Below are 19,905 nucleotides of genomic sequence, written 5' to 3'. Positions count from 1 at the left end.
TGCACAACCATTTTGCCAGCCTCCAATGGTGGCACCCCAGTCTCCTGCCTTGGCAAGCTCAGGATACAGTGCAGGTGCCTGTCCTTGCCGCATCCCAGAAATTAGCTGGGCCGAGAGTTGATAATAGCAGTGATCAACCCTCAACAAATAATGTCCTTGGTCCTGACTCCATTCTGGGTGCTTTAGAGATAATAAATCACGTCCTGGTCATCACAGCATGTGAGGCGGGTTCTGTAATTAACCCCATTTTACAGATGAGGGGCGTGAGCCACAGCTTGCCAAAGGTCACAAGGGGAGTGAGCGGCAGAGCTGGGACTGTGAATTCTCTCTGCAGTCGAAGACCTGTTTTATTTCTCTTGTATGTGGCTTACAGGGGAGATTTTACTCTCTGTGAAAATTACAAATGGGTATACGTTTGACCCAGCAACCTCACCGCTGGGAATTCATCCCATTTATGATAGCAAAGCCCAGCAACAACCCAGGTGGCCATCGGTAGGGGACCAGTTAAATAAATGACGGTCCATCTGTACGCTGGAGCGTAGGAAACCCATAAGAAAGAGGGAGGGTGTGCTCCGTTTTCCGCTGTGGAGGGATCTCCAGGGTATATGTGTCATCACGAGAGAAAGTCAAGATGCAGAATAGAGTATGTTCTCTTTTGTGTAAGAAAGAAGGAGACGCTGGAAACCTTGTTGACATTGACTTGTATTTGCCTGAAGAAACGTTAGAAGGATGTCCAAGAAACTAAGTAAAGTGGGAGCCCTCAGAGGGTGGCGGGGGCAGTGAGGTTGGACAGGGATGGGCCAGAGACAACCTTCCCTCAGTACCTTCCACAGCCTTATTTGAATTTTGAATCAGGGGAATGTTTTTTTCCTGTTAAAACCAAACATTCAGATGAGGTACCGACTTTCAACACTATTCTCCCTCCTCCGCTTCCGAACCGTGCTCCCAGTGGTGCCCTTGTCAGGATCTGTTACGGATGATATTCCTCAGGACTATGAGGCAGCCTGTGTCTGCAGGTGCTGAAGGAGACTCTGTTGTGCTGTGGGCACAACATAATGGACAGTTTTCGCCTTTTACAAAAGAGGTGGGAGATCGGAGTGCTGAGATCCACTTGGAAGCATCGTCCTAACACTGCTCCTTAGGGAGGTGCGTGGCAGTATGGGGGCAGGTGCTTGGTGGTTGACCTGGACGGCTGTAGGTTGGGGCATCTTGCTGGGCAGGGATATGGGACACAGCCCTGAGCATCTGCAGCGAGAAGGCGCATGCTGGCCTTCCAGTGGGATTTCACTGGAGGCACCAAGCACGGAGCCGGGCCCTGGAGTCTATCTGCCCATGTCCCATGCCTGCGTCTCCTCTTCCAGAGTCATGTGTACCTGAGCCTTGTTTTTTTTCATCTGTAAAATGGCATAATAGACCCTGTCTCGGGGGGGGGGGGGTTTGGGACAGAATTAAGAGAATGCATAGGAAGCATATAATGTTTTTCCTCTTCTAAGAACTTGCCTGGCAGGATCAGCATAGACAACTTTGAACGGTACTTGGTACAGAGTAAGTGCTCAGAAAACATTAGCAGCTCTCACTGTATTCATTTTAGTGTTACTGAGAACATTGTGAGTCAAGAAGGGAAATCAATCTAGGATTGGGTATTATTTCTCAAGACAAAGGAAAAAAATAATTCACCAAACTCGCTTGGCCAAAAATGATTTAGTAGTTAAAAGGCCCCTTAGCATATGAATGTGAAACGTAACAATTACTTGTGGTTTCGGAGGAGTGGCAAGCTTTTTGTGAAGAAAGTAAAGGTGTTGTGTGCTCGTAAATCTGGTCCATGCACCGTAGGAGGTGAGAAGTTATACAGCTGTCCAGCATGGCCTGCTGTGTGATGGCCCAGGGTAAAATTATATGAAGTCCTTAGTGCCGTGCTCTGTGGTCATCACAGCGGAGCCCATCCTGGTGCCAGGTATGGCTGCCACGGGAGCCCAGGGCCGCACGTAAGGAAAGCACTTCCTGCCAGAAGGCAAAAGGCGGCTTTGAGAACTAGGGTTTATTCCCTAGGTTTCCGGGGACCTTCTCAGTTGAACTGACGGTACACACCAAAGATGGGGAACTTTAAAAACTTGCCCAATGTTCAAGCCCCACCTCAGACCTTTTTTTTTTTCTTTTTTAAGGTTTATTTATCTTTGAGAGAGACACAGAGCATGAATGGGGGAGGTGCAGAGAGAGAGGGAGACCCAGAATCTGAAGCAGGCTCCAGGCCCTGAACTGTCAGCATAGAACCCAACGCGGGGCTCGAACTTCATGAACCGGGAGATCATGACCTGATCCGAAGTCAGTCCCTTAACTGACAGAGCCACCCAGGCGCCCCCAAGAGACCATTTTTATCAGAATCTCTGAGGACAGACACAGACATCAGCTTATTTTCAGACATGCCAGGTGGCTTGAAGGTTTAGCCAAGGTTGGAGACCCCTGGTTTAGAGGGATGATGGAGGCTTGCCACTGTTTTTAGAGATTCCCATACGCAAGACAAGTTATAGCTCGTAGACTCGTGCTTGCCTAAATCCATGGTTTTTACACGTGGTGTATACAAGAATTCCCTAGCAAGGTTATTCAAGATTCATATTGCTAGTCTTCACCCCCTAAAATACTATTTTTCACTAGCTCTGAGGTGAGCCCCAGGAATGTGATTTTCAACAGGTGTCTTTATGTGATTATATCGTAAGTAGTCCACACTGGGAGAGCCACCTAGATGGCTCCTCTCCGTTTGGTTGGCTTCCTGCCCTTCATCTTAGCCTTGTGTCATTTCTTGGTGAAGTCATTGGATTTCATGTTCTTAGAACTTCCTGTCTCTTTTTCCGTGTATGGACAGGATGTGTGGTTCTTTGGTGCCCTGAACAACAGGGTTATGGGGGGGGGGGTGTGTAAAAAAACAAACACATGAACTCAGGGAAATACTTTGAACATTAAAGGTGATTTGGGAGTCTCTGGGAAATGAATAGAAGTGTAATTTTTATCCCTTGGATATGGATAGCATTTTCCAAAATACACAGAATAAATAAAGCTTTTAGTGCTAGATTAGGGGGTGGCTTGTAGACTAAGTCTACCCTGCCCACTTGTTTTTGTGAGTAAAGTTTTATTATTATTGAAACACAACCACAGCTGTTGGAACATTGTCTGTGATCGCTTTTGAGCGACAACAGATTTGAATAGTCGCAGCAGACCTGTGACCCACATCACCTGAAATACATTCATTTATGCATCTAAGAAAAATGGAGCCTCGACAGTATGCCAGGCACTCATCTAGTCCTGGGGATATACCCATGAACAAAACAGACACAGATTTCTACTCTCGTAGCACTCGGTAGTTGAATGTCAAACGGGCAGATCACATAAATGAGTGAAGCAGGCAGTTGCTGAGAGGCACAGAGTGGTGGAGACTGGGGCAAACTGGGTAGTGTATACACCATTTGAAGGGGCAGCTGCTAATCTGTTTTAGCTCATTTTTATCCTATAGGGATGTGGGCCATTTTTGGTAGATCATTTGCAAAGAGGCAGGAAATCGGGTTTTTCATGTAAATGAAAGTTTTTACCTGTTGGCAACTAATTAAAAAATGTTACAGCACTTTGTGTTGTGGGCCAAATGGAATGGATCCCTGGCTGCCCATTTGCATGCAGCCTCTGCCTTAGAAATAAAACGTGGACTGTTGCCTATTTATCGAGTGAATGGAGGTGCCTAAGGTCCCTTTGGCCCTACATTTCCCTCTCTAAGGGGAGAAGGATTACTTTCCTGGATCTCAGAAAGTAAAAAGCCTCCCTCATTTTATTGAAAACAAAAAGAAATGGGGCTCAACGTTTGTCCCACTAGGTGGCAGCATATTATCACGAATTGAAGCGCTCTGGGCGATGCCATCTCTGTGCCCCTAATTAACAAATGTTTATTTCGTGTTTGCTCCTGAGGAGCGCGATGCTAACCCCTTATGTCCTTCTCTCCCCAGGAAAGCTCGTGTACGAGCGCATCTTCTCCATGTGTGTGGATAACCGCAGCGTCTTACCAGGTGATGTTGAAGCTCTTCTGCCTCTGTCATTCTGCCCTGGAGTTGTGATTAGAAGGCTTACATCAAGTCAGGATTTACTGAACTCAGTATAAGATTTCTTTTGTGTTTGATGTGTTAAAAGTAGAAAAAAACACCTCTACAGATTTCTGACCATCTCCGTTTCCTAAAAACACTAGAAGGTTTTCAAATGGCCCAACTAAGAATTTTGGGCAAGTAATTTGAATCTAGGAGACTGAAAAGGTATTACATCTAGATTTAAGTGATTTTTTTTTTTTTTTTTTTTTTTAGTGTTTATTTTGAGAGAGAGAGAAAGAGTGTGCTAGCACATGCATGTGGGGTAGGAGCAGAGAGAGAGGAGTGGGAGAATCCCAAGCAGGCTCTGTGTTGTCAGCACAGAGTCAGAGGGCTTGATCCCATGAACTGTGAGACTACAACCTGAGCTGAAGTCAAGAGTTAGGCGCTAACCGACTGAGCCACCCAGCTGAACTTTTATAGCAACTTGAATTCCTTTGCTGCTTGGCATTTTTTCCTACATAATGTTCCCAAGAAGCAACTTGCAGAAACCAAGTTTATATATATTAAAGAACAATGACAAATAAATCAATAATTACAGATGCTTTGAATTTACAATTGGTGCTTAAGTGATGTTTGCATTAAATTTATTGCCAATCCATTTTACATTCTCAGGAGGTTATAATGGGACAACTTGATTATGAACCTCTCTTATCACATAAATGTTTTTAGAGCCGCTGTAAGGAAACCTTCTCATCCATACAAATTAAGATAACGAGCCTGCTCCAACTCTGTCTGGTCTCAGCCAGATGATAGCATTAGTGACAGCAACCCATAATTGACCTGCTCACTTATCCTTTCTTTCATCTGTCTGTGTTATCTGTTATTTTAAAATGATTTAATGCAGTTATTTCTCAGGAAGAAAAGACCTGTGGGGTTCTAAGAGTCATCTTGTGTCAGATGATCAAACCCACGGGGAAGAGCCAGGGACTTGCATGCGGCCCTGCCGCCAGCTAGTGGGAGCCTTGCTCTTATGCTGAATCTGCGCTGTCCAAGATGGTGGCCACGGGTCACATGGGGCACTTGAGACCTGGCCAGTCCAAACTGAGGCATGCCGTGTATATTAACAGTACACTTGGGGGCGCCTGGATGGCTCAGTCTTGGTTAAGCAACTGACTCTGGATTTTGGCTCAGGTCATGATACCGCAGTTTGTGAGATTGAGCCCTGTGTCGGGCTCTGTGCAGACAGCTTGGAGCCTGCATGGGAATCACTCTGCTTCTCTTTCTCTGAAAATAAATAGCTAAGCATTAACAGAAAAATACACTGGATTTCAGAGACTTAATACAAACAAAAGACCAGGAAGTATCTCACTAATGATTTTTTTAAATTGATGACATGTTGAAATGACATTTTGGATGAATTGGGTTAAATGAAGTATTGTATTAAAATTTCACTTGTTTTGGGGCACCTGGGTGGCTCAGTCGGTTAAGCGTCCGACTTCAGCTCAGGTCATATCTCACGGTTTGTGAGTTTGAGCCCCGCATCTGGCTCTATGCTGACAGCTCAGAGCCTGGAGTCTGTTTCCAATTCTGTGTCTCCCTCTCTCTTTGCCCCTCCCCTTGCTCATGCGTGCTCTCTCTCTCTCTCTCTCTCTCAAAAATAAATAAACATTAAAAAAAAATTTTTTTTTTTAAATTTCACTTGTTTTATCTCTTGGAACATGGCTTACATGATATTTCCATTGCAAGGTGCCGTTTTAGACCCTCCCCTTCACCACATCACAGCTGTATGTTTTTATCAGCTCTTCCCATATTCTAGGGTGTCTCAAGATTGGGAGGTGGTGAGCCTGGAGAGGTAGGCAGGGGCCAGCCAGAGTGCAAAGGCCTTCTCGGTCAACTTTAAGGATTTGGGAAATGTGGGTGCACTTACTTAATTGATACTTGCCAACTTGTACACTATACCAGCAGCGACCGATGCACGCTTGTAGGCAGAATTAAACCCAAATAGACGTGTTCTTTGGCGAGAGTAGTATTTTTTTTTTAAGACTTTATTTTATTTTTGGGGCGCCTGGGTGGCTCAGTCACTTAAGCATCTGACTTCCGCTCAGGTCATGATCTCACCATTGGTGAGTTCGAGCCCCACATCAGGCTCTGTGGCTGACAGCTCAGAGCCTGGCTCTTGCTTTGGATTCTGTCTCCCTCCCTCTCTTTCCCTACCCCTGTCAAAAATGAACATTAAAAACAATTCTTTTTAAGATTTTATTTTTTTTCCTAAAAAAACTGCTTCAAATGTTTATTTATTTTTGAGAGAGAGACTGAGTACGTGTAGGGGAGGGGCAGAGAGAGGGAGACACAGAATCTGAAGCAGGCTCCAGGCTCTGAGCTGTCAGCACAGACCGCAATACTGAGCTCGAACACAGGAACTGCAGGATCACGACCTGAGGCAAAGTGGAACGTTTCACCAACTGAGCCCCCCAGGCACCCGTTAAGATTTTATTTTTAAGTAATCTCTCTACTCAATGTCGGGCTCAAACTCAGAACCCTGAGATGAAGAGTCACACGCTCTGCTGACTGAGCCAGCCAGGCGCCCCCACAACAGTATTTTTAAAAATAATTTTTGGTAGGGGCACTGGGGTGGCTCAGTCGGTTAAGCGTCCCACTTTGGCTTAGGTCATGATCTCACAGTTTGTGAGTTCCAGCCCCGCATCGGGCTCTCTGCCCTCAGCACAGAGCCTGCTTTGGATCCTCTGTCTCCCTCTCTCTCTGTCCCTACCCCACTCGCACTCTCTCTCAAAAACAAGTATACAGTAAAAAAAAAAAAAAGAAAGAAAAAGAAAATGCTTTTTGGTACATGTTCTGCTACCCTGTATGGTACACCTAACCCTTTAAGAACATAGATGTTACTTGTCTAATCCCTAGAGGTATTTGAGTTTGCATCTACTACAGTAATTTTCCTTCTTCCCAATTTTCTAAGTATACAAATAACATTTTAGAGCCAATTCGTGAAAAGTTATTAACAACTTCCTCCCTCCCTAAACCGTAGAAGTTCAAGATGAAAGGCTATTGTCCTATTCTTTTTCAGTCCTTGTCTAAATTTATTAATTAGCACTTACATCACTAAAAACTCTTCCTTCCTCAATACCTTTTTGTTTTTTTTTTACCTTTAGCAATGCAAACCAGGTTTTTGCTTTCTGCAAGTAATTTCTTCATTTATTTATTTTTTCTTTCAGTTAAAATCTTCATCTGCATGTAGTGTTCTGTGGTTCCAAGAACCTGAAAGAGAAGGGCAAATCTCTCTCAAAAATGTCAGTGATCTTGGGGATGTCTTTTAACAATAATTATGCAGAAAGCTTTTCAAATCTACTGTGCAGAATTCTGCCCAAAGAGATTATGTGCAGAGAGAAATCTGGTGGCATGTGTACTCATTCTTTCCATTTGAATCAAGTTCTGACTGGTGAATTTCACTTTTGAGCCCTTCACCTTCCGGAATTTTAACTAAGGCGTACCTCTTAGGAGTTGAGGAGGATGCTGGTGTCCTTTGGGGTCATGGAAAGTATGTACTACTAGATGGGGTGGTTTTCCCCCCAACATTTCTTAATCCAGCACATTCACGGAGAGACCATCTACTCAAAGTGATAAAGGAACTTTATTTCCATCTTGGGAGAAATAACTTGGGTTTATCGCATTGTGGTTCTCGTCAGCTGTGGGCATCCCCATCTTCGGTTTTTCCCCGAAGGCTGCATCTGGGTAAGCAGAGTCCTTAACTGACCTGGCCTTGGAGGCCGGTACCAAGATGACATCCCTATAAACACTGTTATGTAAAGAGACCTCTTGCTGCTAGGGTAGAGACTTGGCAAATTAAAGAGAACTAGACTCCTCCCTCCTCCTGAAATATCCACAGAAGTTCAGGGTTGAAGGAAGAAGCACCATAAAAGAAAAATAAGTGGGAACCAGAAAGGAGACTCTCTGCTCTTTGTTACATTGAAGTCTCTGAATTGATTTCCAAATTCTGAATTCATTCTCCGTGTCTCAGCTCAAGTGCTAAAGTATAAATGGTGCCCCGTTAAGCTCTTCCTCTGCTTAGACCTCCTTCATGGACTTTCCGTTGCACCTTGAAAATCTCTGACTCCTGGGGCACCTGGGTGGCTCAGTTGGTTAAATTGGTATGACTCTTGATTTCGGCTCAGGTCCTGATCTCACAGTTTCGTGAGCTTGAGCCCTGCATTGGGCTCTGCTCTGACAGTGCAGAACCTACTTGGGGTTCTGTCTCTCTCTCTCTCTCTCTCTCTCTCTCTCTCTCTCTCTCTCTTTCTCTCTCCCCTCCCCCTCCCCCCCCCCTTTCTCCATCCCTCTTTCTCTTTCTCCTTCTCCCTCCCTCTCTCCTTCCCCCTCTCCCCTGGCTCATGCCGTCTCTCTCTCTAAATAAAGAGAGAAAGAAAGAAAAAAAAAGAGGAAAAAACAAAAAAAACCTGACTGCTCACCAAGGCTGTAACCAGTGTGACCTGGCTTGTAATGCCTGCTGCTCCTCTTCCTGCTCGCCACATTGGCTTGCTTTTTTCTTCTTTGACCTCCCAGACACCATATCTACCTCAGGGCCTTTGCCCTTGATGTTTCCTCTTTCTGGAATATATTCCATCCACATTTAAACATGGCGGGCTCCTTTTTATATAATTCAGGGCTCAGCTCAAATGCCACTCTGGCAGAACCTTCTCTGACCACCCTAATGAGTCTGCACCCCTAAGTCACTCTCTAATCTAATACTTAGTTTTGTTGTTTTTTTTTTTTTTTATTTTTTTTTCCAATGTTTATTTTATTTTTGGGACAGAGAGAGACAGAGCATGAACGGGGGAGGGGCAGAGAGAGAGGGAGACACAGAATCGGAAACAGGCTCCAGGCTCTGAGCCATCATCAGCACAGAGCCCGACGCGGGGCTCGAACTCCCGGACCACGAGATCGTGACCTGGCTGAAGTCGGACGCTTAACCGACTGCGCCACCCAGGCGCCCCTCTAATACTTAGTTTTATATCTTTCATGGTATTGACTATTACCTGATATGTTTGCTTGCTTGCTTATTTTTTTTTCCCCATTATGTTTTTGCCGCCACTGGAATCTAAGTTTCATGAGGACAGGGTCTGTCTTGTGTATTGTCACCTCCTCAGAGGCTAGACTCCTGCTTTGAGTTCGTTCTTAAAACATTTGTGGTGAGCAAATGAAGTCTAGGAATGCAAGATCTACTTTGCTACAAGGTTTTATTTATTAAGTAAGTCAACACTATACTTAGGGTGGGGCTTGGACCCAAGGTCAAGAGTCACATGCTCTACTGACTGAGCCTGCCAGGGCCACACTTCACTATAGGATTTTAAAGTTCTGCATAACATAGTTTTTTCTTAATTTCTTTGTACTGGCATTTGCAGACGATTGTATAGCTTGCAGTCAATGTGGACATGCAGGACAGCTTGCCTTTCTGTGCCTCTGAGGTCTCCATTGTCCAGCCCTGGGCTTCACCAGAGACAGCTCTTGCCAGGGCTGGTAGGTAATGGCTTATGGTGAAGCTCTTTTCTGGATCTCCTTTCCCTCAACTGTAGAGTGAGGGGTTTTTATTAGTTGACTGCAGAGACTTATTTTTGTTTTTGGGTTTCAGGTCCCATGATTCAGTCGGTCATATGAAGGGAAATGAATCCCACCCCTCCTTTTTCCACAGAGCCTGATTGACAAATGAATTTAGGAATATCCCTTATCTTTTCCTGTCTGGATCTCTTGGAACTTGAAAAGTTACTTAAAGTGCACGGGTTCAGGGCAGGAAAGGGAAAATGGTAATTTCCCTTCCCTCTGGAAACGGCACTGAGAATAGTTCTTGAATGAATGAAGCATTCCATGGTGTCCAAAAATAGTTAAATACTTGAGATTGCAGTTTCAGAATATCTGCAGTTGTGAGTTGTGACTGTTCTCTGCTGGCGAAGTACCTAGAGGTTTATTTTTTTGCTGATTCTATCAGAATTTTGATCACCCTAATCGTGTGCCACTCAGTTGCAGAAAGCAGAATCAGGGACAGAAAGTGATTCTGTGCCCAGCGCATTAGGGCAGCAAGCTAGGGTTCGTTTGCTGTATTCTAAAGTGATTAACTTCTCCCTTTTTGATTGAATCTTATTTATTTATGTATTTATTTAGTAAACTTTACACCACTCATGGGGGTCCAGCTCCCACCTCCCAATCAAGGGTTACACACTCTACCGACTGAGCCAGCCACGCGGCCCCCCTTTTGATTAAATATTAAAAGCATAAAGCATATCCAGCAGTGGGATAGGGATCTAATATGTGGAAATCATTTTGAAGAAATCATATATTTTAAGTTTATTTTGAGAGAGAGAAGAGGGGAGGTGGGGAGAGGGAGAATCTCTCTGTCAGCACAGAGCCCGACATGGGACTCAAACTCATGAACCTTGAGATCATGATCTGAGCCAAAATCAGAAGTCAGATTTTCAACCAACTGAACCACCCAGGTGCCCCTAAAAGAAATAACTTCTGCCTCTAGAAGAAGCCAGTGCCACATGATGAGTTTGTGGGGCGGGCGGTGGGTGGGGGGGGGAGAGGTTGTTTTTGATTGTTTTCCTTGTTCCCTACTCTCTTCCATTCCTTACTAAGATGCATGTCAAGACTAGGCTTGGGTGCCAGTTCCAGAAAACTCAAAATAATAATAACAAGGTCAGGGCTGGTGGGGCAGCCAGCCTGGTGCCAAGGATCCTGACTTGTGTCCTGTCGCTCTCATGGCTCGAGGTCGTGATGCAGGTTGTGGCCTCGCAGTGGCATTCCATCCAGCAGGACGGACAGAAGGAAAGAAGGAGTGGAGGTGTTCCCTTCAAGACATTTCCTAGAAGTTGCACTACTGTTCCTATCCTGGGACCAGAAGCTGGTTGCGTGGCCATACCTAGCTGTGGGGATGGCTGTGTGCCCAGCAGGAAAGGGCCAGGCCTCTTACTGAAGAGGAACAGCACAGATAATGGGGGAAACTGGTAGTTTTGCTGCAAGACGACTCAAGTCTTGGAGGGAGTATTGAGCTGTCAGTCTAACTGGCAGGTTTCTCACCTTGCCGCTTGGTGTACCTTCAGGTCTGGCCCAGGTGATACGCAGAGCACAAACTTGGATCACATGCCACATTACAGTTGTAGGCTTCTAAATCATCTGGAATTCCCCACCATATCGTCATAGTTACTGGCGGGTATACCAAGAATCTCTGGCTTGTGTTAGAGGCGGTGGCTAAGAACGTAGGCTGTGGAGCCAGACAGCCTGAGTCGAACTGCAGCTCTCACATTTGCCTGCGGTGTGCCCTTACCATCTCTGGGCCTTGGTCTCCACATCTATCAAAGAGTAAAATGCAAGTATGTATCGTGGAGGGCTATTGGGGCGATGAGGTGACCTGATATGTGTAAAGCACTCTGAGCATCATTTAGAAAGTCTCGTGTGTAAGCTCTCACCGTCACGGATTGTGTATTAATAAGTGGAAGGAAAGACCCAGGAGAACTGGGTAGGGCACGCTTTCTGCTCCATTGTAACGTTCTCCTATCTCAGGACTCCTGCTGCTGTAACGGATCCGAAGAAACAGCGGGGCTGATGGGTATTGTTTTTGCATTCCAGATCACTTCTCTCCAGAGAATGTCAATGACACGGCCAAAGAAACATGCTTAAATTGGTTTTTCAAGATTGCTTCCATCAGGGAACTCATTCCGAGATTGTATCCTTTTTTTTTTTGTCTGATGGTTTTAAAGATAGGCTGAAAGAGTTGCACCACTAATAGAAGCCATGTGATGGGGCGCCCTGAAATTCCTGTGGAAAATTTGGTCCCGTTACGGTTACCAGCCTGAAAATCCAGGGCCAGCCACATCGTCGAAGCCTTTGGACTCCTCTCTCCCCAAATGGTGTTCTGTTTTCTTACTTTGAATATGATGCCATGTTCCAGGCTTTTGTTTCCTAGAGGAACATTCCCACATTAATTCTCTCAATTAAAGTGTTTCATCTTTATGTGTTTTCCCTGGTTTCAAAAACTTGAAAGGAACAGGGTCAGGGTTCCCTGCACAAATGCAAGTTTTGAAGAACAGAATTCACCTTATACACAAACGAATCTTGGTTAGCTAAAGTCCACTCTTTCCCCATAAAGCCTTGATTGGAAATGCTCAAAAGGCAGCTTAAACTTCAGCATGCCACCGTGAATCAGCCTGTAACATTTTCCAAAATTTATTTTAAATAAGTATGAAACTTTGAAAACCAAGCAGGGAAGCCACAAGCCGTTAGCTTAGTTCTCTGGACTAGTGAGAGCCATTGTGCCTCCCTGTCCTGAAGTCCTGTCTCTGTTCTGTTCATGAGTAGTCCAGTCTTTTTGCCATAGGGAACAGGCCATCTGGAAAATGTCTTCCTTAATGGAATGTTTTCGTAGTTATGTGGAAGCATCCATCCTGAAATGTAACAAGTTCCTGTCCAAAACGTAAGGCTCTTCTGATTATGTCTAGAATCATAACATTTCCAAGAAATCTCATACTTACACTAATGGCAATATGATAGCTATCATTCGCCGAGTCCTTAGCATGTAGTTAATTAGCATGTAATAGATCTAGTGCTAAGCACCTTCTGTGCATTTTCCCATCTTATCTAAATGGAAACTTGTTGAGGTAGAACATTTTATTTATTTATGCATACTTTTAAAAATTTATTTTTGAGAGAGTGTGTGTGTGAGAGCACAACATGGGGGAGGGGCAGAGAGAAGGGAACAGAGGTTCCCAAGCGGGCTCTGTGTGGACAGCAGCAGGGGCCCGATGTGGGGCTGGAACTCATGAACGTGAGACCATGACCTGAGCCGAAGTCAGATGCTAAATGGACCGAGCCACGCGGGTGCCCCAAAGAGAGCATTTTTGTTGCTGTTTTATGGAAGAGAAGACTCCAGCTAGGAGAAGTTGGCTGAGTACCTCATGGGAGAATCCTGACTCTGTGTGGTCTTGGCAAGTTATTTAGCATCTCTGGCCCTCCATCTCTGCGAACAAGTCTGTAAGAAGAGGTCTAGGAGGGTTTGTTGAGAGCATGACTGGCCCACAGCGGGCTCATGCTCAGCTCAGTATTTGCTGGCGCTGCAGACGACAGTGATGAAGCTGATGTCAGAAGCAAAAGTCTTTGCCCCTGAGCTGCATGTTGCTCTGGGTTACCTAAGGCGTTGTTTGATGCAGATAATAAACTCCCTGAAGCCAGAGGCTGACTGTTGGTGCTCGGTAGTGATGTAGTTTGAGTTTGGAATATGTACCAAAGGTGTTTCTTTTGGATCTAAGGGCACCTGGGTTTAGTTGTTGGGGATAACCTTGGTGCTAAAGAAATAGTTGTTTTGCCTCACCGTTCAGGGAGGATGATGCCCAAGGCAGAGGGAAGTGCCATGTCGCAGGAGAAAGAAGTAAATCACAGTTCACAGTGATGGGGAGCATTGATGGCAGCCTGAGGTGCCAGGAGCTGGGTGCCAGGACGGAGTGGGGCACAGAATAGGAAGTCAGTGCCAGAGGAATAATAGCTATGGCGAGAATGTCAGGAAGGTCAAGGAGTAGCCAGTGGATGGAAAATAACTGGGGGACAAAACCTGTTAAATTAATAAAATAAATGTGACCTCAAACAGGCAAAAAAGTAAAGGTTAGACTCCAGCACTGAGCAAATGGTAAAGACTTTAGCAGTGTGTCAAGAGAGAAAGACTATTGTTAGGTTGCCTTGGAAAATGCAAGGTTTGGCCTTGGTTTGTCTCTGAAATTGGATTGTTCCCCCCCCCCCCCCCCCACATTTAGGAAGCATATGTACCTTTATCTGTATTTTAAAAGATACAGAGTTTTCCCAAAGGGTATAATGCTGCCCTCTTTTTGTTTCTAACAGGGGGATTTCAGAATGTCTGCCCCGACTGACGTGTATGATTCGAGGGATTGGAGACCCGCTGGTGTCTGTGTACGCGAGGGCCTATCTGTGCCGGGTAGGCCGCGCCGGGTCACTGGGCGCTCACACGGGCTGCTCACACGCTCACGTAGGCTTCTCCTTCCCCGGCATCTCACGAGCCACCACAAGAAGGACTTCGTTAGCTGCTAAATTTAGAACGCGGCTCTTCCACAGAAAGCACAGCTGTAGGATTTCTCTCAAAAATTAATTTTAAAGTAGATCCACTTAATAACTCTAATTAGGGGGCGTTTAAGGTTATCTTCTTACAAATGAACTGGTTTTCAGAATTAATTATTTCTCCCGTTTTTGCCGGGAAGGAGGCTCCCAAGGCATTTCGGCTGTAGGTAGGTTGCTTTTCATTGAATTGAAGTCTGCTTTCCTTTTGTCTTGGATTGGATTGTGTTATTGGTTTCTCCCTTCCTACATTAAAGAGTTGGTGCAGGGTGAGAGTGGTGGGGGCAGCCCGGCAGGGTGAGGTGCTGGTAAGTGTCAGCAGCCACGGAAGGCTACAGGCTACGAGAGCCTCATCTTGGAGCTGCTCTGATGGAGGAGGTGGTCCCGATTGTAAATCACTTAACTTTTTCCTCTCTTAAATTAAAAAAAAATTTTTTTTTAATGTTTATTTATTTTTGAGAGACAGGACACACGTGGGGCAAGGGCAGAGAGAGAGGAAGACACAGAATCCAAAGCAGGCTCCAGGCTCTGTGCTGTTAGCACAGAACCCGATGCAGGGCTCGAACTCACAAACCAGGAGATCATGACCTGGGCTAAAGTCGGATGCTTTACCAACTGAGCCATCCAGGCATGCCAGCCTTTTTCTCTCTTAAAGCACCATGAAGCTTCTACTTGAAACTCTTTTCCTTTAGAAAAGTGCAACCCATGGAGAGTTTACAGTTATTTTTCGTCAGCTCCTAGGGAGGCTGAGCTGCTGTCAGCTTGCCCAGGGAGTCCTTGTTAGTCCCATCAGCATTATTTGCCTTGAAGGAGGGCTTATTGCCCCTGTTTTCTAGGGTCCTCATGAACTGCAGACTTCCTGGAGGACAAAGCTACGGGGCCTCCCCCAGCTCTTGCTGGTGATCATTCATATTTAAAAAAAATTTTTTTTATGTTTATTCATTTTTGAAAGAGAGCACAAGCAGGGGTGGGGTGGAGAGATAGGGGGACACAGAATCTGCAGCAAGCTCCAGGCTCTGAGCTGTCAGCACAGAGCCCGATGTGAGGCTCGAACTCACAAACTGCAAGATCATGACCTGAGCCAAAGTCAGATGCTCAACCAACTGAGCCACTCAGGCGCCCCAATCATTCATATTTTTAAATCAGAATGGTGAGAACCGGTAGTCTTGGACCCACTTCCTTTCCAGGACATCTAGCAAATGACAGAAGCCCTGTGGCCTCAAGTGTCACAAAGAAATCAAACAGTCGATGCCCTTGGAATAAATAGCAAACATCATTATGAAGGACACTTTTTATAGGTCTGCTCCCTAATACCTAAGAAGGAAAGAAAACACTTTTCATTTAAGGGCAGCATACTCCACGTTGGTAACAGAGGCTAAAGCATTGATGCATTGCCATCTGCTTGAAACTTGGGTTGGAATTTTTCTTACAGGAGTATCAGGTATGTTTCCTAGAGCTTCAGCTTTGGAATGTATTGAAGCTTGAATACTCCTTCTGAGTCAGGGTTTGTTGAGGGCCTATCGTGTGCAGAACACTGTTGGGTCCTGTGGGGGAAATGCCGGCTTATCGTCATTTGCGTATCTGCACTCCACTGCCTTTCCCTTTTTGAACACAGCACATTATTCAGACTTCCCTTGACATCTGTTGAATAATAGAGTAATAAAGATCTAGTCATTGTGCTTATTAATGAAGATGATTCTGGTCGTTAAAGAGAAATCAAAAAGGTGGAACTACGCGTTCTTTGCAAATCCATTCAGTTGTAAAGCTTGAAGTTTAAAGTTGCAAAGTTAGGGAAGAGATATTTATGTTTCTGGCATTTACAACGGCAGATGCAACTTTAAAACTTAGTGACAGTGAAGAGAGACTGCAGACCTAACCCGGGAAGACCGGTGACAGAATGCAGTTGATCTGTTGAAATGATGTTTGTAAACCCAGGTTTTGCATCAGTTGCCCACGTTGGGTAGTTACTAAGTCTTTTGACATAAAAGGGACAGCCTCTGCATCCCTAACGATTCTTGCAGTCACAAGCGGCAAAAACCCAGTTCATTCTATTTTAAGCAAAAAGGAGGGTTTGTTGGCTCATGTGTCTGAAGGATCTCGGGGCAGTGCAGGCATGGCTAGTTCCAAGGGCCTTCAGAGTGTCATCGAGAACTGTCCTCTCCTTCATCACTCAGCTCTGCCTTCATCTGGGTTGACTTCATTCTGTGCCTTACTCAGCAGCTCCAGGCTTCCATCCTCCCAGTGGAAAGAGAATGCCTTTTCCTCAGAAGTGTGGGCCAGAGCCTCATGGCTGACTCTCAGTGGACCATCTTGGGTCACTTGTCCCTCAGGAGACCAGTCATTGTGGCCATGGGATGAGATCTGCCACCTGAGTAAGCCCGGATCTTGTGCCTACCCCTGGAACTCAGGGTAGGATGGGTCCAGCTTCTCCTCAAACCTAATGCTGTAAGAGGGAGGTTTGCTTCCCCAAAGATAAATCCAATTTGCTGATGCCAGAAATAGGGAATGCACGCCAGGCAGGCGGAAACAGCAGGTGGAAATCATGAGCTACTACCCTTGCTACTCTGGGTAGAAATCTTTTAGACCCAAGCAGATTTCCAAGCTGCTCATTTGTCTTGATGGAACGAGAAACAAAACACAGAAAAGCAGTGAGTGGGTAGGGCGTGGGCGGAGCTCAAAGCTGTTTATTAAAGGAAAGTATGATTAACTCCTCTGCTAAGTCACGGCCCCTTCAGCTCACTGCTGTTGCTTGTTCACTGGGCCTTCCGTAACTGTTGCCTAACAGATAATTACTGCCTTTTCTACGGTATGATTAAGTGGAAGGGAAGACAGTAGAACACAGTAGAACTGGATCTGATGTTTGTTAGTATTTTTTTTTATCTGCTGCTTGTCCTTGAAAACCTCAACAGCCACGGAGCTGCCCTTGGAAGTCAGCGCCCCATAGATCGCGCATGATTCTTCTCAAAGGGGCTCTTCATGGTCTCTAAAAAATAGCATTATTGTTCATCTTCATGACCTTGAGTAGGGGAGGTGAGCGGGTGGAAATCTGTCCCCGTTTGAGGAAACCGGGTCCCAGAAGAGCACCTTCTCGTACAAAGTTGTTTTGTGCTTAAGTAGCAATTGGAATTGAGATGTATCCGAGAAGCCCAGTTCAAGAAACATTACGATGCTTTTGTTTTATTTTTTTTATTTTTTAAAAATTTATTTATTTTTAAGAGACAGAGAGAGACAGAGTGTGAGTGGGGGTGGGGCAGAGAGAGAGGGAGACACAGAATCAGAAGCAGGCTCCAGGCCCTGAGCTGTCAGCACAGAGTCCGATGCGGGGCTCGAACCCACCAACTGTGAGATCGTGACCTGTGCTGAAGTCGGACGATGAACTGACTGAGCCACCCAGGCGCCCCACTATGCTTTTGTTTTAAACCCATGAACTCCCCTCCGTAGCTCATACCTTCACTTTTCCATCCAATCCCAGGGCTCTGGCTGCCTTCTCTATGATTAGCAAAATTTTTCAGCTGGAATGTTCCACTCTTTTTAAAACAACGAATGCAGGAGCCAATGGGTTATAGCATTGTTCCACCACATGCTGGTCTTATTTAAAATACGTTGAAAAAAGCTTGTCTGCTTCCATGACTGCCCAGCAAAGAATGAATCTGTAGGTTTTCACAATGCACCGGTGAAATCCCAGCTGACTCTCTTATACCAAAGTCTTTTTTGCTTCATCTAGTAAGTGCGGCCACATGTGTGTTTCTTTTTTTTTTTTTTTTCTTTTGAGAGGAAGAGAATATTGTATACACAATCCTGAGGGTACTTTCTTCCTTTGCACTGTATTGATTTGTTCTCTTGGTCATCTGTTCAGAAATACATTCATTACCTCTGGGAAATTGCAAAGATGATTACTGCAAATGTTGCCTCTTTTTCATTAAAAATAGCTTCTGTGGTTTTTCTTATAAAAGCATGCATGCTTATTGAATAAGAAAACAGATAAGCAAAAAGAAGAAAAATTAACTTTCTGGACTCAATGCCTACATTTATTCCTGTGTCTATTTTTAATTTACAAAAATGGGATCCCACCGTATATATTATTTGCAACCTGTTCGTCCAGAGTCAAGGTAGTTTTCTTTTGGTTGGCCACAGGTGGGGATGGAGGTGGCTCCACATCTGAAAGAAAGCCTGAATAAGAACTTCTTTGACTTCCTCCTCACATTCAAACAGGTAAGAGAACACTGTCGGAACCGCTAATTGATATAACAGTTATATGATCACGAATTCACAAAACCCAGTTGGATTTCCAAGTTGAGATTGCCTTAAAGCTCTTTAAATGTGTAAACCCCACAAAATTGTACTCGCGTTTGTTACAGATAATTAAAATGTGTTGATTGTACTGAGGAAGCGGGGAGAATTAATATGCATGTGTTAACAGGAAATGTCTCTAGTTGATCAGCCTTTCTTCCTCACATCTGCTGGGTCCATTTTTGTCAGGTTACTTCTCTGCGCGGCGCGTGTTCCCAAAACAGCTCAGCTTGGCGACATGGGAAACTTTCTGTGTGTTTTTTCTAGTTTAAAAAAAAACAAAAAACCTGAGAAACCAGGCTATTTCTCTTGAGGCCACCCAAATGCTTACAAGTATGCACAGTCTGTGAGTTACTTGCTCTTCGTTGATTATTATTCCCCTCGTTTTCTGAGTGTTTATTTGGTCTCCTATAGATTCATGGCGATACAGTCCAGAACCAGCTGGTGGTCCAGGGAGTGGAGCTCCCATCCTACCTGCCCTTGTACTCACCTGCCATGGATTGGATCTTCCAGTGCATCTCCTACCATGCCCCCGAGGTAACTGCCAGGTGGCTTCGGTGTGAAGTTCACACAGGAGGAATGCTGGGGCTCCCCTCCCTTCCATTGTGTTGTCACACCATCTACACCATGGTGCTCGGGGATGTAAACAGGGCCCGTTGATAATGGCCACAGCAACCCCAGTGCTAGCCAGCCATCTCAAAGGGTAGGGCTCACCATGGTGGCTGGTTCTGTGCTCAGCACTTTTCCTTGGTTGTCTCATCTAACAACTCTGGGAGAGAGGCTCAGAGAGGCCAAATACCTCTGAAAAGTCACGTACTTCAGGTCATGGTGACTGGACACCAACCCGTAGAATGTGGCTACGGGGCCAGTGGGTTTCATTGCTTCTTCACTAAACTTCATGCTCCCCTTTCGTGTTTACAGTAATCTAAGAAGTTGGTAGAACAGGTAACAGTTGCCCCGTTTTACAGAGGGAAAGTGAAACTCAGGTAATTGCATTTATAAGATTTTTTTTCCTGTTCCTTCTTTTTTTTGGTCTAATCGAAGTAGCGTTAGGAATTCAAGTACAATCAGAATACTGGCAGAAATATTCTTTTTCTTACCTGAGACTGAGAAGTAGAACACCAGTTTTACTTGGCCTGGTAACTGTGGTAGATGAAGCTACTTCAGCAGATGGTTCAGAATTTAGTCTGTGGGGAGAAGGAAGAAGGGGTCTTGCTACGTAGTGGAGAGCACTTGATACATAGTGGAGAGCAAAATTCAAGTATACCTCCCTTTTCCTGGAAGCTGCAAATACTTTGACAACCATAAAGAAAGAGATAAAAGGATATGACTTTGACTAAACAATCCCTCTTAAAGAATATTGCAGAGTGGGGGTGCCTGGGTGGCACATTCAGTTAATAAGCGTCCGACTTCGGCTCAGGTCATGATCTCACAG

The 19,905-nt window shown here is 45.1% G+C and overlaps 1 protein-coding gene across 8 annotated transcripts in view; it reads left to right on the top strand.

The window, feature by feature from the left end:
* The window catches only part of VPS35L (VPS35 endosomal protein sorting factor like), a 118,586-nt gene that overhangs the window by 34,539 nt on the left and 64,142 nt on the right, over positions 1–19,905 (top strand). For 7 of the 8 annotated variants that reach the window (XM_045047680.1, XM_045047678.1, XM_023247154.2 and 4 more), the window contains 6 exons: positions 3,987–4,046; positions 11,691–11,787; positions 12,487–12,534; positions 13,950–14,043; positions 18,315–18,392; positions 18,885–19,007. In XM_045047680.1, coding sequence (XP_044903615.1) covers positions 3,987–4,046; positions 11,691–11,787; positions 12,487–12,534; positions 13,950–14,043; positions 18,315–18,392; positions 18,885–19,007 — 500 coding nt within the window. Of the gene's footprint in view, positions 1–331; positions 1,147–3,986; positions 4,047–11,690; positions 11,788–12,486; positions 12,535–13,949; positions 14,044–18,314; positions 18,393–18,884; positions 19,008–19,905 lie in introns of those variants that run through there. The other variant, XM_045047681.1, reaches the window with a different exon arrangement.

Source organism: Felis catus, chromosome E3 (assembly GCF_018350175.1).
Source record: "Felis catus isolate Fca126 chromosome E3, F.catus_Fca126_mat1.0, whole genome shotgun sequence".
In the NCBI taxonomy this organism is placed as follows: Eukaryota; Metazoa; Chordata; class Mammalia; order Carnivora; family Felidae; genus Felis; species Felis catus.
Note: the sequence above shows the minus strand (reverse complement) of the source record. Positions and strands in the feature narration are given on the sequence as shown.